This window comes from Bos javanicus, chromosome 18 (genome assembly GCF_032452875.1).
Source record: "Bos javanicus breed banteng chromosome 18, ARS-OSU_banteng_1.0, whole genome shotgun sequence".
NCBI classification, from domain to species: domain Eukaryota; kingdom Metazoa; phylum Chordata; class Mammalia; order Artiodactyla; family Bovidae; genus Bos; species Bos javanicus.
Window position 1 is genome coordinate 61,928,575 of NC_083885.1, and position 27,906 is coordinate 61,956,480.

The 27,906-nt window shown below is 46.4% G+C and overlaps 1 protein-coding gene, 1 long non-coding RNA gene and 1 pseudogene across 7 annotated transcripts in view; 2 read left to right on the forward strand and 1 right to left on the reverse strand.

Moving 5' to 3' along the window:
* Nucleotides 1-1,011: 1,011 nt before the first annotated feature.
* Nucleotides 1,012-27,906, reverse strand: part of LOC133231042 (V-set and transmembrane domain-containing protein 1-like) — a 28,244-nt gene continuing 1,349 nt past the window's right edge. Inside the window, exons 2-9 of one of the 6 annotated variants that reach the window (XM_061389216.1) lie at nucleotides 22,555-22,590; nucleotides 19,306-19,344; nucleotides 14,622-14,714; nucleotides 14,495-14,522; nucleotides 14,310-14,347; nucleotides 14,175-14,206; nucleotides 7,329-7,399; nucleotides 1,079-1,462 (exon numbers count right to left, since the gene is read on the reverse strand). In XM_061389216.1, coding sequence (XP_061245200.1) covers nucleotides 7,376-7,399; nucleotides 14,175-14,206; nucleotides 14,310-14,347; nucleotides 14,495-14,522; nucleotides 14,622-14,714; nucleotides 19,306-19,344; nucleotides 22,555-22,590 — 290 coding nt within the window. In that variant the 3' untranslated portion in view covers nucleotides 1,079-1,462; nucleotides 7,329-7,375. Of the gene's footprint in view, nucleotides 7,400-9,180; nucleotides 11,327-12,472; nucleotides 13,803-14,174; nucleotides 14,207-14,309; nucleotides 14,348-14,494; nucleotides 14,523-14,621; nucleotides 14,715-19,305; nucleotides 19,345-22,554; nucleotides 22,591-27,906 lie in introns of those variants that run through there. The other 5 variants (XM_061389215.1, XM_061389213.1, XM_061389214.1 and 2 more) reach the window with 5 other exon arrangements.
* Nucleotides 12,401-15,091, forward strand: LOC133231043 (uncharacterized). Its single transcript, XR_009731019.1, has 2 exons — nucleotides 12,401-12,482; nucleotides 14,579-15,091. It is a non-coding gene; the product is annotated as an uncharacterized LOC133231043 (long non-coding RNA).
* On the forward strand, nucleotides 25,881-27,228 carry LOC133229911 (NADH dehydrogenase [ubiquinone] 1 beta subcomplex subunit 4-like; annotated as a pseudogene).

The window sequence follows — 27,906 nt, forward strand, 5'->3', positions numbered from 1 at the left end:
TTGTTGTTGGTATCACATTGTTTCAGTTTTATACTCCGGGTTTCTGACAGTGAGGCATGTGGGATCTTAGCTCCCCAACCAGAGATCAAACCTGCACCCCTTTCATTGAAAGGAAGGAGTCTTAGCCACTGGACCACCAGGGGAGTCCCAATTCATGAATTCGTGTGTGTGTGTGTGTGTGTGTGTGTGTGTAGCCCTTGTGCAATATTTGCAAGGTGTTTGCACACAACAACAACAGCATAACAGAACATTCTAGTAGAATCATTATAAACTCAGTTTCTACTCAAAGACTACAGGTGTCAGTGAGGCCAGAATCCAAAGTAGGACCATCCATTTATGTATGACTTAAGCTAGAAAGCCGATTTCCCCAGCCTTGGTTCCTTCCTTGTCCACCTGGTGGTAAAATTATAAGAGACCTTTTTTTTTTTTTTTTTTCTGACCGAAGAGATTGAGCACGCATGCACCAGGAGCATATGAGCTCTTAGTTCCTGACTGGGCACGGAAGCCACACTCCCCATATTGGGAGCCCAGAGTCTTAACCCCTGCACCACCAAGGAAGTCCCTAGAAGAGTTGCCTTGTCTTGTTTTCACGCGTTCGTTTACAGCTCTTGGCAGACTGTGGGTTCCATTCTCTCTTCAGCATAGGAATGTGGTGAGGTTGATGGTTACTCATTTCAAGGTTCAAGCGGGGAAAAGCTTCACCTGGATCATTCAGAGCACTGAATACGGGAAGAGGCTCAGAACCCAGAGAAGAATGGGATCTCGCTCATGTCTGAACTATCTCAGGAGCTCCAGAGTGTGCTAACGGCCTGGAAAGCGTTCAGGGGGAACAGCCTCCTGGAGAAGAGAGAAGGAAAGGGAAGAGGAGGCGAGGGGAAGGAGAGAGAATATAAAGTAGGGGTCTTATAGCCTTTACAGGAGCGCCACCTGGAGGTGAGACGTGAACTCTGCAGAGACAGCCTGGAAATGCAACGACGGACGCCCCCTCCCCCCGCCCCTCCAGCTCCCGACCTCCCCTGCCAAGACCGAGGGTTTCCTCCCTGGAGGAAACCTACAGACGTCAGACGAGGAAACTGCAGCCTCGAGAGTGAGGAGGAAGAGGAGCAGAAGCTCCAGGTAGGGACGTAAATAAAAAGCTGACCATGCCCGCGGGAGCTGCAGGCAACTTGCCAAATGCATTGCAATGACTGAACTGACACCAATTTTTTCCTTGCATGTGAGTTTTTTAAAAAAAAAGGACGGAAAGTCTTTATTGTCTAAGATGACTGTAAAAGTCATGAGATTTGTTTTAGATGTCCCTCAATGGCAACCCACTCCATATTCCTTCCTGGAGAATCCCAGGGACAGAGGAGCCTGGTGGACTGCCGTCTATGCGGTTGCACAGAGTTGGACACGACTGAAGTGACTTAGCAGCAGCAGCAGCAAGGACACAAATAAAAAAATTAGACCTGTGAGGTGGATGCTGTAGGGGAACAAGAGGAAGAGGGGGAAAGTTGTTTTCTGAGTCAGTGTGATTGTCACACCTACGTCTTTACAAGGCCATGTACTTACAACTGTTCCCTGATAGCTTGGTTGGTAAAGAATCTGCCTGCAAGGCAGGAGACCGGCCTTGATCCCTGGGTTGGAAAGATCCCCTGTTGACGGGAACGGCTTCCCACTCTAGATTTCTGGCCTGGAGAATCCCATGGATTGTATAGTCCATGGAGTGACAAAGAGTCAGATACGACTGAGCGACTTTCACTTGTATACTTACAACTATGGTGACCAACTCCGATTTGCCCGGGAATTTCTCAGTTTTAACCCTGAAATTTTCATGTCCTAGGAAACTTCTCATTCCCACCCCCGACTCCTCCACCCACCCCGCCCCCCAACCTGTTCCAGGAAAACTGGCTTGGCTGGTCCTGCTATTTTCAACTCTTTGTCTGTATGATGAGGTCACAGAGCCCTGGAGACTTTTTTTTTTTTTTTAATTCTGACTCAGATTTTTACTTTTCTATTTTTGATAGATAAGAAGTGGATTTATTCAGATACAGAGAGAAGCACAATCCACAGACAGAGTATGGGCCATCGTAGAGGGAGAGTGAAGATTTTTTATTTTTTAATTGAAGTAAATTTGGGCTTCCCAGGTGGCCCCTAGTGGGAAAGAACCCACCTCCCAATGCAGGAGACATAAGAGACATGGGTTCCATCTCTGACTCAGGAAGATCTGGAGGAGGGCATGGCATCCCACTCCAGTATTCTTGCTTGGAGAATCCAAGCACAGAGGAGCCTGGAGGGCTACAGTCCATGGGGTTACAGAGTCGGACACGACTGAAGTGACTAAGCATGTACGAGTAGTTGATTTACAATATTGTGTTAGGTTCAGGAATACAGGAAAGTAATTCGGTTATTTTTTTTTTTTTCAGATTATATTTCATTGTTCCTGCATTACTGCGTGTGTGCTCAATCAGGTTAGACTCTGCAACCCCATGGTCTGTAACCCACCAGGCTCCTCTATCCATGGGATTTTCCAGGCAAGGTTGCCTTTCCCTTCTTCAGGGGATCTTCCCAACCCAGGGACTGAACCAAAGTCTCCTGCACTGCAGGCAGATTCTTTACCATCTGAGCCACCAGGGAAGCCCATATTCCATTGTAGTTTATTATAAAATATTGAGTATAATTCTCTGTGTGTGCATGCTAAGTCACTTCAGTCCTGTCCAAGTCTGCTACCCTATGGACGGTAGCCTGCCAGGCTTCTCCAGGCAGGAATACTGGCGTGGGTTCCTATGCCCTCCTCCAAGGGTTCTTCCCTACCCACGGATCGAATTTGCATCCCTCTTACTTCTTCTGCCTTGGCAGTCAGATTCTTTACTGCCAGCACCACCCAGAAAGCCTCACAGTTGCCTGTGCTATACAGGAAATCCTTTGCTTATCAATTTTGTGTACAGTAGCTTATTTTTCTATGTGGGCCATTTTTAAAACCTTTATTGAATTTGTTGCAATATGGCTTCTATTTTATGTTTTGGATTTTTGGCACCGAGGCACGTGGTATCTTAGCTCCCCGACCACAGATGGAACCTGTGCCCCCTGTATCTTGGCCTCTTCTCCAGCGTGTCCCACATGGAAGACACGAGTTAAGAAAACAAAACTGGACTGCACTTGCTACGGCATTTGTGATCCCGGAAAATAAAAGGTCAAGAATCATTCCATTTAAATTAAAGACTGGCGGCTCGGACAGTAAAGAATCCGCCTGCTGTGCAGGAGACTCGGATTCGATCCCTGGGTTGGGAAGATTCCCTGGAGAAGGGAATGGCCACCCACTCCACTATTCTGGCCTGGAGAATCCCATGAACAGAGGAGACTAGCGGGCCACAGTCCAAAGGGTCTGGGTCGTAAAGAGTCAGACACGACTGAATGACTAAACACACATGGAAATTTAAGGAGGATAAATACCAGAGCAGATGTCCATAAAAGATATCTATTAGGGTCACTGATTTCTTTTTTTTTTTTTAATTGGAGGGTAATTGCTTTACAATGTTGTGTTGGTTTCTGCTGCCCAGCAAAGTGAAACAGCCACAAGTATGCATATATCCCCTCCCTCTGCAACCTGTCTCCCACGCCCTGCTCCGGGGTCACTGATTTTAATAATATTTGTCAAGATTCTTTGATCAGAACAACAGTCCCTTCTCAGACTCGCTTAGATGCAAAGGACTGTTCTGGGTTGTTTGGGTTTTTCTTGGTTTTGGTGTTGGCTCAGAAGGCTCCCAGAATGGTTGACCGAGAAAGCAGTAAGGAGGGAAGAAATGTCGAGTTTTGAAAGCCATCCGAAGCCAGATACATAATTGAAGGCACAATCACTCCGTTTCCTTTTTCCGAAGTTCTCTGAGTCATCTTCATGTTTCTCATTAGAGACGGGCTTCCTCCACATGGTGAGACAGATGGTCTCCCAGAGCTCCCAGGTTTCAAAGAGGATGACTTTTGGGGCAAGAGGAACGGGGAGGCGCTCCCCACCTCCATCTTGATCGTCCCCACTGTGACTTCAGTACCTTGGCACCCTTGGCTGGGTGGCTCGGTGGGGAGGGGAGCCGAGTGAGTTCTTCAGATGAACCATCGATGGAGGTTGAAGCTGAGATGCTCACAGGGCCAGCTTTCAGGGTGAAGGGGACCTCGCATTCAGAAGGTGACCCACCCTTGGGTCCTGACACTCTGTAGTCACAATCGTGTTCTTCTTCTTCCCTTTTTTTTTTTTTTTAATATTTTAAATATTTATGTATTTGGCTGTACCAGGTCTTGGTTACAGCATGTGGGATTTAGTTCCCTGAAAGTGTTAGTCACTCAATCGTGTCCGACTCTTTGCGACCCCATAGACTGTAGCTCACCTGGCTCCTCTGTCCATGGGATTTCCCGGGCAAGAATACTGGAGTGGGTTGCCATGCCCTCCTCCAGGGGATCTTTCCAACCCTGGGATCGAACCTGGGTCCTTGTTCTCTGACCAGAGGTCAAATCCTGACCCCCTGCATTGGGAGCATGGAGTCTTAGCCACTGGATCACTAGCGAAGTCCCGGCCATCATGGAGTTCTTCTTATGCTGCCTTTTTTTTTTTTTTTTTAAATATATATACTGCTGCTGCTACTGCTGCTAAGTCACTTCAGTTGTGTCCGACTCTGTGCGACCCCACAGACGGCAGCCCACCAGGCTCTGCTGTCAGTAGGACTCTCCAGGCAAGAACACTGGAGTGGGTTGCCATTTCCTTCTCCAATGCATGAAAGTGAAAAGTGAAAGTGAAGTCACTCAGTCGTGTCAGACTCTTGGCGACCCCATGGGCTGCAGCCTACCAGGCTCCTCCGTCCATGGGATTTTCCAGGCAAGAGTACTGGAGTGGGGTGCCATTGCCTTCTCCGAAATATATATACTAGTCAATCCTAAAGGAAACCAACCCAGAATATTCACTGGAAGAACTGATGCTGAAGCTGAAGCTCCAATACTTTGGCCACCTGATGCGAAGAGATGACTCATTGGAAAGGACCCTGATGCTGGGAAAGATTGAAGACAGGAGGAGAAGGGGATGACAGAGGATGAGATGGTTGGATAGCATCACTGACTCAATGGACATGAGTTTGAGCAAGTTCCAGGAGCTGGTGAAGGACAGAGAGCCCTGGCGTGAGGCAGTTGATGGAGTCTCAAAGAGTCAGACACGACTGAGCGGCTGAACTGAACTGCACGTGTATTTATCTGTTTGGCTGTGCTGGGTCTTAGCTGTGGCCCGTGGGATCCTCACCACGGGATCTTCTGCTCTGGCACACGGACTCTCTAGTTGTGGCGTGCGGGCTCAGGAGTTGCAGCTCGAGGGCTTAGCTGCTTCGTTAGCATGTGGGATCTTAGTTCCCACACTCGGGATCGAACCGGCGTCGCCTGAATTGCAAAGCCGATTCTTAACCACTGGACCACCAGGGCAGTCCGATGGTGAAGTTCTTAATCATACGTCACTGTGCTTTGTTGGCGGGTTCCGACGGGACTATGGAGCATATGCTGAGAGCGTCTGCATCCCCTTGCCTCCGCTGCCTCCTCGCTTCCCCGTATTCATCTGTTTGGGCTGCTTTAGCAAAATGCCGCAGAGTGGGGAGGCTGAAACAACAGACGTCTGTTCTCTCACAGTTCTAAGGACAGAAGTCCGAAGTCAAGATGTGGGCAGGGTTGGTTCCTCGTGTTCTGCGCGCCTCTCTCGCGTCTGGTGGGTCCCGGGGGGAGCGTTGGCGTTTCTTGGCTCCTAGACACATCACCGCGACCTCTGCCTTCATCGTCGCATGGCGGTCTTTCCACGTGTGCATATGTGTCCCGGGTTCCCCTTTGACAAGGACATGGTCTTACAGGTTGAAGGCTCACCCTACTCCAGGATGACCTCATCCTCTTATTGATCTGCAGTGACCCCTCTGCAAGTAAGGCCACATCTGAGCTATTGGGGCTTTGGGACTTAAAGATGTGGGTTCGGGGGGTAGACAAAATTCAGCCCGTGACAGTGTGCTCTGGTGTGTGATTGTGTTATGTGTAGAGGCTCTGTGTAGCTCACCCGGTGGAGGTCTGTATAGAAGAGTATGTTTGGAAAGCTCTATTTTTTATGTTTCTCCCTTCTGTCTTACAGAGAACGTAAACCAATGTGGCAACAGGTTTTTTGCTTATTTCTTTCCTTTTCAAAAGCAAAGTCATAGTTTGGATATAGTTAACAGGGCAAGTCCATACAGAAAAAATGTTTTATTTGTAATTTATGAAAGCCCCGTGTTTGAATTTTTCTTAATGAAACCCTTTGGCAAGCCGTATTGTTATGCCTGCTGTTGTTATTTTTATATGGAGACAATTATAACATCAAATGTAATTTGACTGAAGATGAAACTCCAATACTTGGTCCACCTGATGCGAAGAATCAACTCATTGGAAAAGACCCTGATGCTGGGGAAAATGGAGGGCAAGAGGAGAAGGGGACGACAGGGGATACTATGGTTGGATGGCATCACTGACTCAATGGATGTGAGTTTGAGCAAACTCTGGGAGACAGTGAAGGACAGGGAAGCCTGGCGTGCTGCAGTCCATGGGGTCACAGAGAGTCGGACATGACTTAGCCACTAAACGACAATAACATCAAAATACTGTAGGGCGATTACAGTTCAGTACTTTCTAATCCATCTGTATTTCAGTTAATTATTAGAGATAGGTGTGTGCATGCTTGCTAAGTTGCTTGAGTCGTGTCCAACTCTTTGTCATCCTATAGACCATAGCCCACCAGGGTCCTCTGTCCTTGGGATTCTCCAGGCAAGAATACTGGAGTGGGTTGCCGTGCCATCTTCCGGGGGATATTCCCCCTGGGGATCAAACCCATGTTTCTTACGTCTCCAACTGTGGCAACTTTAAACCAGAGCCGCCACTGCTATCAGTGCTTCTTCGAAAAAGACACATCCCTTTGATTTTGACCATCTGATGTCCCTTCTGCTCCATCTCTGGATATACTGTCTATCACATAGCTACCGTTTCTGGACAGAAAGATACTAACTACATCCTTTGTTATTATTCCTGATAACTGGCCATGCACTAAGCAAAGATAAGGCTTGGGGGTTTTCTCCGTTATGTATTAGCTGTAGTAACTGCATGAGCAGAATCTTGGCTTCTTCATCTGTCTGGTTTTCCTGAGGTACAGGTTATAAATGAAAGGCAGGAGAAATGCTTGCTTGCTTTCTTTGGCATTTAAAAATTTTTTTAAGTTGTGTTTCTAGCATCTTCCAAAGATAGCCGGTAATATTTTTTTCTAAATTGATCCAGTAAGTAGGAGCCCTTTCCCCGCCCCCACCACCAGCCCTTACCTCTTTGGCTGGAAGTCTGCAAGGCTGTGAGCCTAGTCTCGTCACTATCAATTCCAGACGCATAGGGACAGCTGGTATGAATAATAATGATAACACAGAAATAGAATAGATGAGAGACGTAAGGGAAAAAATAGCATTTGGGTATGTGGATATCGTTGTCTGAGGATATCTCTAGCTGTCTTTCGCTTAGTTTGGTTACGTGACTCAGTTTCTTCCCTCCCTCTTTCCTTCCTGCCTTCCTTTTCTCCTTCCTTCCTCCTCTCTTTATTGTTTTAAAGTCTTTTCAAGTTAGGTTTTTCATTTTGTCATTTCCATCCGAGTCTCTGAGCTATGCTGGCAATGGAAGGTGGTGCAGATGAAACAGAAACGGTCATATTTCATCAAACTGAAAGCACAGCTAGAACGAAAAGGAACAAGCCTTTCAATAAGGGGTCCTGGGGGCCACATCCCTACTTTTAATAAATGATCCTGGGGGATTTCCCTCGCAGTCCAGGGGTTAAGACTCTGCACTTTCACTGCTGGCTGAGCTCGTTTGATTCCTGGGGGCGGGGGGGAGCTAAGATCCTACATGCTGTGCGGTGCATCAAAAATCTAAAATAAATGAAGAAATAACAAGACGTACCAGGACAGTTGATTATCCAGACGGAAAAATTAGGCCTTTATCCCAGCCCTTGACAAAAGTTAATTTCAGATGGATTAAATATGATAAACAAACTTTTGAAAATTTAAATTTAGAAGAACATATAAGAGAGTATTGGAAAAGGAAATGGCAACCCACTCCAGTATTCTTGCCTGGGAAATCCCACAGACAGAGGAGCCTGGTGGGCTACATTCTATGCAGTCGTGAAAGTCGGACACGACTTAGTGACTAAACCACCACCACCATAAGAGAGTATATTCTCGAATGAAGCTTCCAGACACAAAGAAGTCTCTCAAAATATAAATAAAAAGATGAATTACTCAGAGTAACTAATATTAAAAAATACAAAGAAGAATGAAAATATGAGTCAGATTTAAAGGAGAGTATTTGCAATGTTGTAGCTTATCAAGGACAGGTGTGCCAACTGTGTAATTATGCCCTTTAAGTCAGTGAGGAAAATATTAATACCAGCTATTCAATAGAAAAGTGAATAATGGCTAGATACCATCAATTCACAGCAAAGAAACCCCAGTCAATATTCCTCATTCATAATCAGGAAAATGCAAATTAAAGCAACAATGAGGTATCTTTATATAAGCAGCTTAAAATAGGTTTGTTGTTGTTCAGTTGCTCAGTCATGTTTGACTCTTTGTGACCCCATGGACTGCAGCACGCCAGGCTTCCCTGTCCTTCACTATCTCCCAGAGCTTGCTCAAACTCATGTTCATTGAGGCGGTGATGCCATCCAACCATCTCATCTGCTGTCGTCCCCTTCTCCTCCTGGCCTCAATCTTTCCCAGCTTCAGGATCTTTTCCAATGAGTCAGTTCTTTGCATCAGGTGGCCAAAGTACAGGTTACCAGTTCACATATTTTAATCAGCAAAAATAACAAAGTTATGTGTATGTGTGTGTGTGTGCGAATTGGTAATGACTCAAGGAATTGGAAGCTTATACATCCTTGGTGGAAGAATAAATGGGGGAAACCACCTTAGTTATCAATTTGCCTTTTCCAGTGGGATGAAAGTTGACGTCACAGAAGACAGATTTTACTCCTAAATATAAACCTTGAGAGAGCACACATGTGAGCAAGAAGGCAGGTTCCAAAGATGTTTAACTGTAGCATTTTGCTGACAGCAAAGCAGGAAAACAACCCAAATATCTAGCAATCCAGGAAAGAACAAAGAGAAACCATGGCTTGTGCACATAACCAAGTGCTTTTTACAATTTTCTTTTATTGACATGTAATCACATACCATAAAATCTATGCTTCTAAGGTGTGCAGTTCAGTGGTCTTTATTCACAAGGCTGAGCAACCATCACCACTGACGAATTCCACCACACTGTCATCAACCCAAGAAGATACCCATACCCGTTTCTAGTTACTCCCCGTTTCTCCTTCTCCCCAGTTAATGGCAACCATTAATGGCAGCCATTAATCCACTTTCTCAGGATCTGGATATTTCTTATAAATAAAATGCTATGATGCACAGCTTTCTGTGTCTTAGCATAATGTTTCCAAGTTTCCTTCAGGTCATGGCATGTACCAGCACTTCATTCTTTTTGGGGGCTGAGTAATATTCCATGGTATGGTTAACAACTGAATTCTGTGCGGCAAACAAGGAAATAAATCTTCAAAAATCACCTGGATGAATTTCAAAAGCATAACGTTGATGGCAATAAAAAAAAAGGTGACAGAATTGTAATGATGATTCCCTATGTTTGTAGAATGTAATAACAATAAAATATAATATATTGACTGTTGATAGATGCTTGAGGAGTAAAAGTATGAAAAAAATCCATCAGTATAATATATACTACTCTGAGTAATGTTGCCTAGAAAAAGAGGGAGGGAAATAGACTGGGGGGGTAGAATAAAAACACAGCAAAGTATTCATGGTTTGAAAATAAGGTCAGTGTGCTTATTTCCACTTATATATTGGGGTGTTTTTCTTTATGACAGAAATACTTCATAATTAAAAACTTGAAAAAAAAAGTTATCTAGGGAATTCCCTGGCGGTCCAGTGGTTAGGACTCCAGGCTTTCCCTGCTGAGGGCCTGGGTTCAATCCCTGGTAGTGGGGCTAAGATCCCGCAAGCTGCAGGGACGTCCAAAAAAAAAAAAGAGAAAAAGTTATCCAGTGTATGCTACTGAGTGAAGAATATTTATATATGCATTCCAAATATTTACACTTTCATCCATTCACATATTTTAAAACGACTTGCAAACCTGACTGAGTGACGTAACTTTGGAAGCAAAGCTCATATCCCCGTGCTTATAACGAAGCGGTCATTCGGTACCTCTATCACCTACACAAAAAAGTCCACATTCAGAAAAATACCCTTAAAATGCTGTGTTCACATGAGTTAACTAAGTTATGGGTGCCAAGTGACAGAATCCACATATATTCTGTAAGTCTAACTTTATTGCAGCCTTTGATTTTAATAATAAGAATAAAAACAGAAATATGATGGAGGTAAGAAAACGCTTTCGTTCTTATCAGAGAGGAAACTGGTCTTGAGACTAGTGGGCTTGAAAGAATCAGGAACCAAACACTTTCAGCTGCTTTCCTAGGTGTGTGCTACCTAGGGATGCTGTTTGTTAATTCACAAGTGTCTCCCTTCACAGCCTGTATTTTTTCTGCTCCTTTTGTGAAATCCCTGTGTCTGTGGGGTCACATAGTCTTCTCTGAGTAACATTTTCTATTTGCATGATGTCGTCCTGAACTCCCTAAGTGAATATTCCCAGTCCCACCAGCCTATAGATACAGTACGTATTCTTAGCCTATGATTTCATTCAAACCCTCCCTGGTGGCTCAGAGGGTAAAGAATCCGCCTGCAACGCAGGAGACCTGGGTTCAATCCCCTGGGTCCGGAAGATCCCTTGGAGAAGGAGATGGCAACCCAGTATTCTTGCCTGGGAAATCCCATGGACAGAGGATCCTGGAGGGCTACAGTCCATGGGGTCACAAAGAGTCGGACATGACTGAGCGACTAACACTTTCATAGTAAAGGTGCACTCCAAGTCTTGTGAAAACTCACCCTGTAGTTTTTGAGAGGAGGGGAAGCAAGAAGGGAAACATAATTCTATTACTTAGAATAAATGAGCCCAGGACACAGAGTCACCTGGATTTTCCCAAGTCCAGTCATCCCGGCCGTGTTAATCCATCCCGGCCGTGTTAATCCATCTCAGCCGTGTTAATCCATACTCTCCCTCCCAGAGCAAAGCTCTTCTCTCAGTCTTACACCTTCACCATTGTGTAGTCACAAGAATTTGGGGTCTCCTCGGCGGGGACAGAAGCTGCCCCGGACAGCGCGGCGGTGTTTAGCTGGGCGTAGGTCACCCCCTCGGGCTCGTCAGGCTTTGGGGAGAAGAGAGACAGGCTTGTAGAGCTGAGCTGTGCAGTAGGGTAGCCATGAGCCACACATGGCCATTTGACTTCAGACAAATGCCAACTAAATTCAAACTGAGGTCCTCAGTCTCACCAGATGCATTCAGATGCCGAGGGAGGCTGTGACATGTATGGGACAACACAGCTGTAGACTGTTGCCCTCATCGCGGGAAGTTCTGTTGGACAGCACGTTCTAGGATGGCCGTGCTTTCAACTCTCATAACAGGATACCATCAATCAGTGGTAACTTGTGCTTATTAAAAATCAGTGCAAACGTATGGTTTTCATAATAAGAACTGCCCTCCTACATGCATACCTACTGATAACATAGTATTGTATTTTAAAAACTAATTTTGCTGAGATATAATGTATATACCATAGAATTCCCCTGGGATAAGTGTACAGTTCTATGACTTTTAGTGAATTTGTAGAACGATGCAGCCATCACCACTGTACAGCGGGAGAATATTCATCGCCCCCCAAAAGTTCCCTGGGCTTGTTTGCAGTTAAGCCTTGCCCTCCCTGCCCTCCACCCCAACCCCAGCCATAAGCAGCTACTAATTTGCCTTTCCTGGAAATTTTATGTAAATGGAACAATTTTATATACAGTTTTTTGTATCTGACTTTTTTCACCTAGCAAACTGTTTTTGAGGTGCAGTCACTTCTCACCTATATCTGTAACTTCTTTCTTTTACTGCTGAATAGTATTCTATTGTATGGAGGTATCTCATCACAACATGAATTATCATAATATTATAATTATCAACAATGTGCTAATCAAACCAACCCTTAAAATAGCCCAGATTTAATCACTGGCACTTACTTTGTGATAAAATATGCCTTTCCATAACTTAATATTTATATGTATCTAAATGAATGCAATGTACATAAATATTGCTTTAAATGCAACAATGTTTAAATCTTTTACTAATGCTTTTTTTTTTTTTTTTTGGCCAGTAGCTTGCAGACTCTTACTTGCCTGACCAGGTATTGAACCTAGGCCCTCAACAGTGAAAGCACCAAGTCTTAACCACTGGACAACCAAGGAATTCCCTGCTAATGCTCTTATTTAACTTGTTTTGGCTTCAACAATGAGCCAGTGAACCTCTGTGACCTGTGGGAAAAGGTGTGAATGTTACTTGCTATTGCTTTTAGATGTTATAATGCTCATTAATATTAAATTACAAATAAGCACTATTTTAGGGGGCTTCCCAGTGGCTCAGGGGTAAAGAATCCACCTGCGATGCAGGTGGCGCAGGAGATGCCAGTTCGATCCCAGGGTCGGGAAGATCCCCTGGAGGAGGAAATGACAACCCCCTCCAGTATTCTTTGCCTGGGAAATCCCACTGAGAGAGGAACCTGGTGGGCTACAGTCCATGGGGTCACAAAGAGTTGCACATGCCTGACTGACTGAGTGTGCACCCAACAAGCAGTATTTTAAGCAGAAGAAATTGATGGGTGTAAGTTGATTAACACTTGTTAAATGATGCTTTCATGCCACCCACTTGACACTTAAAATTTGCCAGGAACACCAATAAACCCTTTACGTTTATGACATCATTAGACTCTCACAGCCTTTTAACTGGGGATTTGGATTCCCCTTAGATATAGGAGGAAAAAAGCGAAGAAGTGTTAGTCGCTCAGTCATGTCCGACTCTCTGTGACCCCGTGGGCTGTAGCCCACCAGGCCCCTCTGTCTATGGAGAGGAGTGGGTTGCCTTTCCCTTCTCTGGGGCATCTTCTTGACCCAGGGATTGAACCCGGGTCTCCTGCATTGGAGGCAGATTCTTTACCACCTGAGCCACCAGGGAAGGAAGGGTCCAAATTCTGTGGGCTTGTGTCTTGTTTGTTGAATTCTTATTGGAGTGTAGGTGACTTACAGTGTTGTGTTAGTTTCAGGTACACAGGAAAGTGAGTCAGTTGTACATACACATGTATCCCCTCTCATGGGGGTATTGTGATTTGTCTCAGACCACACTGGTAATAAATAGTAGCTATTGGGAGCTGGAATCCAGATACTGTGAATTCAAAGCACCTGTTTTTTTGTTTGTTGGTTTATTTGTTTGAGATGTAACTGATATATAACCCTGTGTAACTTTAAGGTGTACTCATGTTGATGTGGAGAAGGCCATGGCACCCCACTCCAGTACTCTTGCCTGGAAAATCCCATGGACGGAGGAGCCTGGTAGGCTGCGGTCCATGGGGTCTCACAGAGTCGGACACGATGGAGCGACTTCACTTTCACTTTTCACTTTCATGCATTGGAGAAGGAAATGGCAACCCACTCCAGTACTCTTGCCTGGAGAATCCCAGGGACGGGGGAGCCTGGTGGGCTGCCGTCTATGGGGTCGCACAGAGTCGGACACGACTGAAGCGACTTAGCAGCAGCAGCAGCATGTTGATGTGATACATTGATATAGTGTACCACCTTGGTAACACCTTCATCCTGTCACATAATTATCATTTCTTTTTCGTGATGAGAACAATTATGATCTAGCCTCCTAGTATCTTTGATGTATATGATACAGTATTGCTGACTATAATCCCCAAGCTGTGCATTAGATTCCCAGGACTTATTCATCTACAAGTTCCAAGTTTGTTCCCTTAAATGTCATCTTCCCAGGTCCCCTACCCGCCCGCACCCCCAGCCCCTGTTAACCTCCTATCTACTCTCTTTTAATGGATTCTTCAGATGTTTTTAAACTCAATATCAAATGGCCACATGAATATAACCAGTGTTTGAGCTAAGCCAAGAGGCAGACAGACCAGCCTCTGGTGGTGCGTGAGCTCTTGGGTTATTTCATAGGGGAGAACTCACCGATTCAGATATCCTTTCCAGCCTGGATACATCTGCATGTGCGTACAAGGAGACAAAACTCAGTTCTCAGATGGCAAGAGTCAGAGTGTAGTCTCCATCCCAAGGTTCCTTGTGGTTTCATCCCTGATCACTTACCTGCATCCCTCTGCTTGTGCACTTTGGAATGGCAGCTTCTGAGAAAGAGAAACGTGTTAAAGTCTGGGATCTGGAGATCTGGGGGAGGGGATAGGGCTGACAGAGGTGGGGCTGGGCCTAAGGGTCACTGATGTGCAGTGGAGTGGGAGTTAACGCAGGGCGTGAGGTCTGTCAAGTGTATCTACCTCTTGATGGATTCTTCCTCTGATGAATCTATTAAAAAAAAAAAAAAGGAAGAATGTATCTCCCTAAAGAATCCTTCACTTTAGTCCCCTTCCTCAGAGTGTGGAACCCATGATGCTCTGAACTCACCTTGCTGAGTGCACCTGTAGATGAAGAAGATGGCGAGGAAGAGGAGAAAGAGGGAGAGGCAGCTGAAGGTGGCCACGAAGATGATCCTGGTATCTGGAGGGAGAAGAACGGGGCCAAGAGTCAGGCTGGCTCCAGGAACGCACTGAGCCACTTCAGAGAAGAGTTACAAGGAGCAGACAGCCTGGCTTCAAGACTTGGAGCTGCCACTCCCCAGCTGGAATGTCCAATTGCTTGAGGGAATTTGCGTCATCTCCTTGAGCTTTTGTTTTCCCTTTCAAAGCAAGGATAGCAATTGTGGCTGCTTTACTGGTTGGTCAAGAGAAGGAGTGGGTCAGTGCCTACAGAGAGGGCTAGCACGGTGCCCGGCAGATGGCAAACACCCACTAAACGTTTCATCCCCAGGAATAATACTTATTAACTGTGAGCCGTTAGCACTCATAAGTGTTTTCTCATTAAAACATTTTTTTGTATTAATTTTTTTTTTGCAATGAAGCTTGCAGGAGCTTGGTTCCCCAACCAGGGACTGAACCCAGGCCTTTAGCATGAAAGCCTGGAGTCCTAACACTGGACTACCAGGGAGTTCCCTGTTCGTTCTCATCTTGACAATAAGCACACAAGGTAAGTTTGCCATCCCCATTTCATTTAAACATAAACCAAGTACCTGGAATTAAACTGAGTTCCCCAGAGTCATGTGGCCAGGATGGGCTTTGGTTGCTGCTATGTCTAACCTTTCTGGCCAGTCTGCCCCAAGGTCGGGGTAGCTCTGTGCTGACCCCAGGTGGGGACATTCAAGAGAAGTGACATTCTGAACCCTTTTCCAGAGAAGTCATAATCTGGTGAGAAACACATTTACCCAGACTAACTGTGATGCTATGGAAGTGAAGACAAGTCCGGCAACAGATGAATCAAAGTCCAAGAATCATTTTCTTAAGGTAAGGAAGCAACCTAAGTGTCCATCGATAGATGGACAGATAATGAAGGTGTGGTATATATATACACATGCACTTCCGATGCTGGGGGTCTGAGTTCAATCCCCGGTCAGGGAACCAGATCCCACAAGCTGCAACTAAGATCTGGGGCAGCCAAATAAATAAATATTTTAAAAAACAAAAATAAACTCGTAAAAACAGAGAGTAAAACAGACACCTTGGGCTGTAGCCCGCCAGGCTCCTCTGTTCATGGGATTTCCCAAGCAGGAATACTGGAGTGGGTTGTCATTTCCTTCTCCAGGGGATCTTCCCTACCCAGGGATCAAACCCGAGTCTCCTGCATTGCAGGCAGATTCTTTACCACTGAGCTACCAGGGAAGCCCCTATCCTGTATCAAATCATCCCATTGTACACTTGAAGTATCTTACCTCTTTGTCAGTGATAGCTTCATGAAACTGGTGGGGAGGGGAAGGAGGTGTGGGAAAGGGAGGTGAGGAGCGCTCCCTTGAAGAGAGCAGTGATGATGAAAAACCCTGACTCGGAAGCGCTCAGTGTGGACTCTGACTAACGGTGGGTTGAGGAGGTTGCCGTGATCAGGATCGTTCTCTCACAGCACCCCACCCCCAACCCACCTCCCTCTGTAACAGATGCTGTCAGCGCTCCTCCGCCCGCGGTCCCCCGGATTCCTTTGCCATTCTTAGGCGTGCTCGATCGCGGTTTCTCCCCCTTCCCAGTGTGAGCGCTTTGGTGTCTTTGTTGGCGGTGGTGGTGGTGGGGTACTGCCCGGAAAATGCCTTGGGAATCTAAGGGGCCCGGGGACACCCCTTTTCCAACAGCTGACATTTGTGGGAGCCACGCATCCCCATGGACTTGGAAAAGTAGGGCAGAAACACCCGTTCCTGGATGGCAACAAAGGAACGTCAGCCTTGCCGATGCTCTCACCCTCCTCCTGATGGCCCTGCAGTTTATCTCATGGTGCGGTTCACTAGAAATGAGAAGTAGATGATTGCGAGACTGCCCACCGCCCACTGAACTGGGTTTGCCCTGAGATGGCCACATATCCTGGCCAGATTTCACATCAGCTATTTACACATTGCCAAAATTAACTTGCAGAAGGTCTGTGATACTGATCTAAGGCATCTGACTGAGCAGTGGGATACAGCGTGATACAGGGCATGAAGTCCCAGAAAGGAAGCCTGGCCTTGTGGCAAAGTTAGGGGGTGAACTTCATCGTAGGCTCTGCCCAGAATTAGAGTAGAGGGTTCCTTTCTAGTAGCCCGGAGGCGTGTGTATGTAGGCTGGAGACAGCCTCTCGTCGTCGTTCTTTAGTTTGCTAAGTTGTGTCTGACTCTTGCAACTCCCGTGGACTGTAGCTCACCAGCCTCCTCTGTCCACGGGATTTCCCAGGCAGGAATACTGGAGTGGGTTGCCATTTCCTTCTCCAGAGATAGCACGTCTGTGCTTAAAGATGTCTCACTCTGTTCAGCATTGTGGTGGTGTAAATGTGAACTCTGATAGTGCATTTTAAGAAACAATATACAGGGACTTCTCAGGCGGTCCAGTGGTTGAGACTCAGGGCTCCCAATGCAGAGGGCACCAGGTCGACCCCTGACTGGGGAGCTAAGGTCACAGTGCCGTTTGTTGTGGCCAAAAAACAGGAAAGAAGTGATATACACGCCCACCATGTTGGCTATAATAAAATGAAAGGAAAACAACAAGTGTTGGCAAGGATGTGGAGACATTGGCGCCCACATAGGTTACTGACGGGCATGTGAAATGGGGCAGTCACAGTGGAATACAGTTCGGCAGTTGCTCAAAAAGGTAAACACAAACTTGCCGAGTGTCCCAGCGGTTTTACTCCTGGATACCTGATTAGGGGCTTCCCTGGTGGCTCAGATGGTGAAGAATCTGCCTGCAATGCAGGAGACCCAGAGTCAACCCCTGGGTTGGGAAGATCCCCTGGAGTAGGAAATGACAACCCACTCCAGTATTCTTGCCTGGGGAATCCCATGGACAGAATCCCATGGCGAGCTACAGTCCATAAGGTCGCGAAGAGTCGGACGTGACTGAGTGACTAATACGTTCTCCTTTCAAATACCTGATTGAAAGCAGAGGTTCAGATACATGTGCACCTATATTCATGGCAGCATTACTCACAATAGCCAAAAGGTGCAAACCACCCAAATGTCCATCAACTCAATGGATAAACAAAATGTGGTCTGTCCACATGATGGAATATTATTCAGCCATGAAAAGACTGGAAGTACTGATACGTGTTACCACACGGGTGAACCTTGATGACACCGAGCTAAGTGAAAGAAGCCAGTCTCCAGACCTCACAGTGTGGGACTGCGTTTTATATGAAATGTCCACAAGAGGCGAAACCGTAGAGCCAGAAAACAGATTGGCAGGGCATGTCGGGGGAGCAGGGAGCAAAGACCGACGCTTAAGGGAACTTCATCTGGGGAATCAGCGTAGTGGTGATGGTACAGCCCTGTGAGTGTGCCAAACGCCTCTGCCTCATATACTTTAAAAGGGTGAATTTATGGGATGTGAATAACATACCAACTAAAAAAGAAAAGACATGACAGAAGAGCTAAAAACACGAACGCTTCGACTTCCCATCTCCCGTTTCTGACACTTCCAAGCTCTCCAACTCTATCAGATTTCAGATTTCTCCAAGACACTGGGGCACGCATTGTGTTCACAGAGCCAGAGTAGCAGTCATTAGCCTGCTAATACTGCATAAAAATGTTTCAAAGACAAATGTGTAGTTTGCAAGGACAGGATGCAGGAAATCTTTTTTTTTTTTTTTTGGCCACGCCACGCCATATGGGATGGAACCTGTGCCCCCTGCAATGGAAGTGCGGGGTCCCAATCACTGGGCCACCAGAGAATTTCCAAGGATATCTTTTTAAAAATTATTTCTATTATACTTGCACAGGCTCTAATGACAACCTTGAACAATGTTGATCCTTTGGAGCAGATTACAGGAAGGTTATGAGTTGCTGAAAGAAAAAACGATCAAGCATCTAGGTAAATTCCCCATTTGTCCTGTGGTTAGGACTTCCAGCTTCCACTGCCAGAGGCCTGGGTTGGATCCCTGGTCGGGGAATTGTGTGTTTGTGCTCAGTCACCACATTGCATCTGACTCTTTGCAACCCCGTGGACTGTAGCCCACTAGGCTTCTCTGTCCACAGCATTTCCCAGGAAAAGAATACTGGAGTGGGTTGCCATTTCCTCCTCCAGGGGATCTTCCCAACCCAGAGATTGACTCTGAGTCTCCTACATTGGCAGGTGCATTCTTTACCACTGAGCCACCTGGGAAGCCCAGGTCGGGGAATTAAAATCCCCCAAGCTGCATAGCACAGCAAAAATGAATCCTGGATGGATAAGCCCGTTTCAGTCTAAACCTTCAGAAAGCCCTAGTTTTTATGAGAATTTCTGAGGGTAGAATCTTAGTCAATTCTTCACGGAAAACCAGTATCAGAAAAAAAAAATAATATTCACTGTTTTTTGAGAACTTGGAAGTTTTAGCAAGTCTTTGATCATACATTGTCCCAAAGTATAGGCTCCGCAGGTCCTGGTCCCATTCCCCAAACCAGTCATACAGACTCACCCCCGTTCTTCCCGAAACCCCACCGTAGCTTTTCATCATGTAAAACAGCAGACGATGTACCTTGTTCTGTTTTATTCACCAGTGTTTTCAGAGGTGGATATAATTGGGGGAAACAAGTCCCTTCTAATTATATTACCTGTCTTTGCAGGGGCGGGTTTGCTTTCCTCTTGGTTCCCTAGAAAACAGGAAAGGAGAAAAGGAGTCACAGTGTTTGTGTGAGAACCTTGGGGACATAAACCTCATGTTCTACTTACGGACTTTGTGCCCTCTTTGGGAAGCAGAGAGGAGAATGGTTTTTTTTTTCTTTTCTCCAGGTGCCCACTGGGTCCCCAAACCCAGGCCAGAGCACTAGGTTAGTCTTTTTAATACTGCTGGAGCTTGGTATTATTTTAATAACAAAAATATGTATGAGTGACACCACTAATCCCCCACCTTCCAATCATATCCCAGGAAAGAGCACCAACATTTTGCAAGTACTCTCTCCCATTGGGGAGACTGCCGTTTGTGTTGATGATTGTTCATTTTGCTGTGCAGAAGCTTTTTTGTTTGATATACCGCTGTTGTGCAGTTGGTAAGTCAGGTCCGACTCCTGGTGACCCCATGGACTGCAGCCCGCCAGGCTCCCCTATCTCGGTTTGGTCAAATTCATGTCCATTGAGTCGGCGATGCTATCTAAACATCTCATCCTCTGTCGTCCCCTTCTCTTTTTGCCTTCAATCTGTCCCAGCATCAGGGTCTTTTATAATGAATTGGCTCTTTGCATTAGGTAGCTAAAGTATTTATTTTTGCTGATTTTCTGTAGATAAGATCATATCTGCAAATGAAGGCAGTTTTACATCTTCCTTTTTGATTTGAATGCCTTTTTTTTTTTTTTTCTGTCTTGCCCAATTGTTCCAGAGAGGACTTCCAGTATTACGTTGAATTGAAGTGGTGGGAATCTTTGTCTCATTCCTGATATCAGAGGAAAAGCTTTCAACTTTTCACCATTAAGTATGACCTTAGCTGTGGGCTTATTATATTGGCCTTTATTGTGTTGAAGTATGTTCCTTCTACAGCCAATTTATTGAGAGTTTTTATATTGAAATGATCTATTTTATCAAAATTTTTTACATATAAGATGAACATATGATTTTTATCCTTCATTCCGTTAATGTGTATATCACACTTATCGACTTGTATAGTGAACCATCATTGGGTACAAAGGAGAAATCTCACTTGATCCTGGTGTGTGAGTCTTTTAATGTACTGTTAAAATTGATTTGCCAACATTTTGTTGAGAACTTTCACATCTGTATTCATTAGGGATATCGGTCTATAGTTTTCTCTTCTTTCAGTGTGCTTACCTGGTTCTGATGTCAAGGGGATGCTGGCCTTGTAAAATGAGCACAGGAATGTTCCTTCCTCTGTGCTTTTTGGGAAGAGGCTGGGAATGACGGGTGTTATTTCTGCCTTAAATGTTTGGTGGAATTCACCAGTGAAGCCATCTGGTCCCGGGCTTTTCTTTGTCGGGAGGTTTTGATTGCTGGTTTAGTCTCTTGATCTGTTATTTATCTGTTCCAGTTTCCCACTTCTCCATACTTCAGCCTTGGTTTGTAAATGTCTGCAAACGTTCTCCCGTCTGTAGGTACCACCAGGTCCGAGTTCTCCCAGATGACGGCCAAGAGGGGCTGGAATCAGGTCACAGTCTCCTGCTGGTTCTATGGCTGGTACTGAGGCCTGTCTGCCCGCTATCCAACGCCCAGGTGGGTGAGGCTCCACCTGGGCCCTTTGGTGTCTGGTGGTGGATCCCACAGCTCCCACGAGGCACTTTTGCTCACGAATGGGTGCCAAATTTTAGTTGTTGGAGTGAGGGTACAAAAATAAAGAATGGCAGACCTCCCTGGTGGCGCAGTGGGTAAGAATCCGCCTGCCAATGCAGGGGACACGGGTTCGATCCCTGGTCCAGGAAGATTCCACGGCTGTGGAGAAGCTAACCCCGAGAGTCACAGCTGCTGAGCCCATGAGCTGCAACCACTGAAGCACTCGCAGGTAGAGCCATGCTCTGCTACAAGAGAAGCCCCTGCAATGAGAAGCCCGCATACCACAGCAAAGGATAGCCCCCATTCACCCCAACTAGAGAAAGCCCGTGTGCAGCAGCAAAGACCCAGCACAGCCAAAAATTAATTGCTTGGCTATTATTTTTTTTTAAATCATAGCCTCAAAATGGAATCATTTGTGTAGACTGTGCTAGGGCTCAATGCCTAATCTAATTGAAGCTTTGAACCCCATGCCCATAAATGTTGTCTTAAACAGTCAATCAGGAATTTTTAGCTCAGCACCAGTGAGGTCTCTGTCCCCCTCCTTCTCCCAGAGGACCACTGGTTAATCTGCTGCGTGGACCGCTTTCTGTGCTCCATAGGTGGTGGTGGTGTTCAGTCACTCGGTGCGAAGTCACTTGAGTAGTGTCAGGCCCTTTGCAACCCCGTGGGCTGTAGCCCGCCAGGCTCCTCTGTCTGTGGGATTTCCTAGGCAAGAATACTGGAGTGGGTTGCCACTTCCTCCTCCAGGGGATAGCAAAGCACGATTTGCAGAGCAGATTTTCAGTTATGCTCTGGGATGGGGAAGGCAGCTTCTCAGCAGCAGGTTTCGTGGGTCCATCTTACGGTGAGGTGCCCGGGGTCAGTGACATCACCTGTACAAAGGCGCCGGCTCTCTCTGACTGCACCCAAGGATTTTATGGCTGGAGGGAGCTCTGTTCTGTGTTTGCCAGACAAGACTAACCTGTTTGAGAAATAAAGAGGGGGGATTGTCCGAGGTGAAGGACAGAGAGAAAATATGCCCAGACCACCTGTCAAGGAGCCCACGACCACCTTAGGTGGGTTAGTGGCTCAGTCACATCCAACTCTTTGTGACCCCATGGACTGCAGCCCACCAGGCTCCTCCGCCCATGGGATTCTCCAGGCAAGAATACTGGAGCGGGTTGCCATGCCCTCCTCCAGGGGATGTTCCTGACCCAGGTTTCGACTCTGCATCTTCTGCATTGGCAGGTGGATTCTTTACCATCTGAGCCACCAGGGAAGCCCAGGCTCCAGGTGAGTGAGGAGGAATTCAGCCATGTTCCTGTTGAGTTCTGCCCTTTATTGTACCCAGAGTCCTGTGACTTCCCCCGCATGAATGTCGCATTCCAGACATCGAATTGGCACATGAGGGTCACGTTGCTGCCACGTGCAACCTCTGAGCTGGGCAAGGTATGGAGGAGGGGTTTGGGAAGTTTCTCTGGATAGAATTTGGAGTTAGACTCTTCATCTTGGTGACCACTAAAACCCTCCTAGAATTCAGAGGATGAAAGGGAAAAGGTCATGAAACTCAGGGTGTGGGAACAGAGTCTAGGTCGGAGATGACTCACCATTATTTTCCTCATCTTCATTGCCCAGACAAAGCCCTGGAAGAGAAACACTCATGAGACATGAATTATATGCTTGTCTTTTTCTTTTTAATTGAAGTATAGTTGATCTGTTGTGTTAGTTTCAGCATACAGAAAAGTGATCCAGTTATATATCTAAATCTACAGATGTACATCTAGACATGAGAGTGACTCAGGAGATCTGGCCCTTGTTTCCACTCAATAGTGGGTGCAAAACACGAGCCCCCAAGCTTCGCCAGAAAGCAGGGACGTGGGAGCCTGGCAGTGGACGGAGCCCCCTGCCAGGGGGGATTAGCTCTGGCGGCAACAGCTGCACTGACAGGCAGGAAACAGGTTTCCAGGTGGTCAGGGGGGTAGGGGGTGTCCCCAGGTCTTGTGGTCTCTTTTCAGTCCCTTTCTCCTCTGCTTTTAGTCTAAAGTCATCTCAGCTCTGTTATCAGCCAGTCTTCTGCTCCAATGGTGACTCCCATTCTTCCTTTCATTTTTTTTTTTTAAATAAACACACGATTGCCTTAGATTCACTTTCCATCATGAAACCTTACTGAGGAGTAGGTGAAAACTGACAGAGGGGTTCTCTGTTTTTGACAAATACGATTGTATTAATGTGTACATGTGATGACTGCATGCATGTATGCATTGTGCAGTGACCACCACCATGAAGCTAATTAACAAACAAGTCAGCTCACATAGTTACCTTGTGTGTGTGTGCGGGAGGCGGCAGGGGGAGAATGTTTAAGATCCATTCTCTGAGCCGATTTCAATGTTATTAACTATCGTCACCATGCTGGTCATTAGATCCTCAGAACTTATCTTTCTTTTTAAAAAATATCTATTTATTTTGTATTTGTTTATTTGGCTGTGCTAGGTCTTAGCTGCAGCATATGGGATCTAATTCCATGACCAGGGATCAAGCCCGGAACCCCTGGACTGGGACTGCGGAGGCTGAGCCACTGGGCCACCAAGGAAGTCCTATCTTTCTTAATAAAGGACCGCAGCTGACATAGGCAGAGACCTGGCTGCAGTGGAGACACCTGCCACTGAGGAGAAGAGACGCACTGGCGTGTAGGGTAGCTCAAAAAAGCAAAGGATAAAAGATAGCGCCTTGAAGTCTTAGCAGAATTCTGAGATAGGGAGCTGTAAGCAACACAAGTAAGCATATTTATCTGGAAATAATTGCAGTGAATAACTGCCAATCAGTGAGAATCCATCATTGGACGGACTCTTCACATATGTCAGCCATGTACCCACTTATATTATCTAGCGGGTCCTTTATGACAACTGGTATTTACCATACAGCTACCCTCTCTGCCTGACTCAGCCAGGCATCATCCATTTAACATTTAGTACGGGCTCTGGAGAATGAAATAGCAACCCGCTCCTGGATCCTTGCCTGGAGAATCTCACGGACAGAGGAACCTGGAAGGCTGCAGTCCACGGGGTTGCAAAGAGTCAGACTTGACTGAGTAGCTAAACAGCAACAATGGCCTTTAAATACACCACGTGGAGAGCTGCTCAATTTCCAAGCTAGAAAGGGTGGAGGAGAGTGACACTAGAATCTATAGTTCCCCAGAGAAGAGGAAAAATTACTTTGATGTTGTGACATAATAAGAAACACATTGGGTCTTTGTCCCTGTTCCAGGTACAGAGCTCCTCAAACTCTTGAAATTCCCTGAGTGTTGTGAGAGGTAAAAGTGTCTTTTGTTATGTTAAAATAACTTTTGGAAAAGTCTCTAGGTAACCTAAGGATGGTGGCCGGTTGCCAGGGAAACAACCACGTGATTAAAGGGTTGGAACTGTCAGTCTTACCCACCCCCTACCCCCAGTCCCACCCCCAACCCCGACCTCCAGGAAGGGAAGAAGGGCTGGAGATTACCAATTGCCAGTGATTCGATCAATCATGCCTATGTCGACTAAAAAAATACGCACAACCTAAAAGTTGAGAGTTATGTTTTATTCATCAGATATTCTTAGGACTTCAAGCCCAGGAGGCAGCATCTCAAGTAACCTTGAGAGAATTGCTGCAGGGTGTGGTGTGGGAAGGATATATATGAGTTTTGCAACAAAGGGTAGGAGGTCAGAACAAAACGTTACTGTTAATAAAAGAAAATCAGATGTCTCAAGTTAAAGAATTTCGCGCGTTTCTCAGTATGGGAAGATGCAAGCGTCTGGGCTCACGGCAGTCATCCCTTTGATATGGACCTCAGCTGTCTGCAGCCAGTATCCCTGTTTTCTTAACCCTGAGTTCCCTCAGGGCTCACCGTGGGGAGTGGCTGCAGTCTGATGGCTGCTAGATGGCAGGTGTTCTTTCCTTCCTGAGCTCCCTCGGGGCTCACCCTCAAGTGTCTTCAGTCATTGATGACTGCAACATCCTTTGTTTACTGATACGGCAGGAAATATTCCATTTCTCATCTATGTAGTGAAGCCTCCATAGAAACTCAAAAGGATGAGTTCAGAGAGCTCCCATGTTGGACACGTGGAGATTTTTCAAGCGTGATGTGCTCAGAAGCCCTTTTCCTCATACTCGGCTCTGTGCACCTCTTCCATTTGGCTGTTCCTGACTTAAATCCTTCTATGTACTGTGCTTAGTCGCTCAGCTGTGTCCAGCTCTTTGTGACCCCATGGACTGTAGCCCACCAGGCTCCTCTGTCCTTGAGATTCTCTAGGCAAGAATACTGGAGTGGGTTGCCATGCACTCCTCTGGGGCATCTTCCCAACTCAGGGATCAAACCCAGGTCTCCCACATTGTAAGTGGATTCTTTACCAACTGAGCCATGAGGGAAGCCCAAGAACACTGGAGTGAGTAGCCTAACCCTTCTCCAGGGGAACTTCCTGACCCAGGAATTGAACTGGGGTTACCTGCGTTGAAGGCAGATTCTTTACCCACTGAGCTACCCAGGAAGCCCAAATTCTTCTATAATAAATTGGTAATCTAGTGAGTAAATGTTTCTCTGAGTTCCATGTTCTCACAAATTTGAGTTCTAGCAAATTGATGGACCCAAGGAGTGGTTCTTTAGAACCTTTCCTCTGTAGCCAGTCGGACAGAAACACAGGTGGCCACTAGGGCTTGTGACTGGCACCTGAAGTGGGAGGGAGGTCATCTTCTAGGACGGAGCCCTTAATCTGTGGGATCTGACGGTGTCTCCAGGTAGTTCATGTCACGATGGAATTGAATTGCAGGACAAACAGCTGAGTCAGCTGCTTGGTGGTGTGAAGAACCACCCCCTCCATATTCACACACATCGAAACTGGGTGCCGAGTCCTCACTGACGTCTGAGAAGTAAAACATTGCCTGCCACATCAGTAAACAAATGGTGTCACCGCCATCAGTGATTGCACACAACGCTGACAGTGAGCCGGTGAGCTCTGAGGCAACGCAGGAAGCAAAGAACGCCTACCATCCAGCAGCCATTAGACTGCAGCCGCTGCCTGTGGTGAGCCCCGAGGGAGCTCAGGATGCGAAAACACAGGATGCTGGCCCCGGACAGCTGAGGTGTACACCCAGGAATGATTTCAGTCAGCCCAGACTCTTGTGTCTCCCCATACATAGAAAAGCTCTAAATTCCTTAGTTTGAGATATCTGGTTTTCTTTTATTAGTAGTAGTGTTTTGATGTTCAGACCCCCTGCCCTTAGTTGCAAAATCCCTATCCATCCTGGCTCTTCCCTCGCCTCCTTGAAGCAGTTCTTTCAGAATTACTTGTGATGCTGTCTCTGGGACTGGAAGTCCTAAGAGTATCCACTGAATAAAACACAACTCTAAACTTTTATGTTGTGTGATTTTTTTTCAGCTGACAGTTTACACAAGGCCCTACAGGAGTCGGCTGGAACCCTAACCCAATATGACTGATGTCCTCCTAGGAAGTTGGACAGGCAGGCACTGTTGTGCGCCGGGTTGCCAAGACACTGTTCCCCAAGTACAAGCCATGAGCCTGGCCACCCTACCTGTTACCCTCCACCCAGCTGAATAGGATATATCTCTCGAAACCCAGAAGGCACAAGCCAGCCTGTTGGCCATAAGATCCCGGTTTAAATGGGAGTACCAGCTTCAGTGCAACGACCCTCGCCGCCGAGGGGTTATTGAGGATCCTGCCTTGGTTTGTTGGACGTGAGCAAGGTCAGCAAATGTCTATCCCAGTTTCAGGCCCACCTCCAGAGCCTGCTCTCAGGAGATCTGCTTGGGATTGGGCCCCTCCTTTTCTGGTTTTATGTTTTCAAAACTGACAGAGATAGGAAAGAAAAATTGATCCAGGAAGGAAAGTTGGATCGAACATTTAACATCTCATATTAATTCTGGCAATGATGACTTTATGTACTGTTGTTTAAATGAATCTATTAATCATTAAAGAAAAATAATAATTAGAGGTTGGGAAGAGACCTGGAGACAGAACATGCAGAGGAAAGATGGCCATGTGACTATGTGAGGATCTACAAGCCGTGGGGTGCTAAGGATTCCGAGTCATCTCTCAGCCAGAGTCGAGGAGGGAGGTGTGGAACAGACCCTCCCTCAGAGCCCCGAGGAGGAATCAACCCTGCTGACACCCCGGTTTTGGACTTCTGGCCTCCAGAATGGTGGGAGAATAGATGCCTTAAGCCACCTGATTTGCCATTATCTGTTGAGGCAGCCCAAGAAAATAAGTGTAGAGAGTATGAGGTCCTTCTCTTGACTGCCCCATTTATTCTGTCCTGCAACTGGAGGTTTGGGGTATGGTGACTGGCAGCCACCTCTCACGCTCACATGTGTGTGTGTGTGTGTGTGGGATGAGAGTGACCTCAAAGGGAAGGGCTTAGCCCAGAAGAAGGAGGAAGGAACCCAGGGGTGGGAGGGGGGCAGATGGCAAGCCCTGAGGTCCTCCACGCTGCCCCCCTCCTGAATCCGGCTCCACTCACAAAGGAGGAACTGGGCACTTAGTTGGGTGGGGCTGCCTTTCCAAAGTCTGGAGAGACCAGGCCAAGATTATAGTCTAGGGCTTCCTTCCTACAAGCTGAGGTCTGTTTGATCACCTTATGTTCAAGTTGAACATCAGCTTAAAATCAAGCTCAGGATACAGCTGGTCAGAAAATGTTCTTATCCACTGGTCCCTGCCTTTGTATCGTGAAGTGAAGTGTAATTTGGTCAGTCATGTCTGACTCTTTGTGACCTCATGGACTATAGCCCACCAGGCTTCTCTGTCCATGGGATTCTCCAGGCAAGAATACTAGAAAGGGTGGCCATTCTCTTCTCCAGGGTATCTTCCCAACCCAGGGATTGAATCCAAGTCTCCTGCATTGCAGGTGGGTTCTTTACCATCTGAGTAACCAGGGAAGCCACACCTTAGTGTCATCAGTTCAGTTCAGTC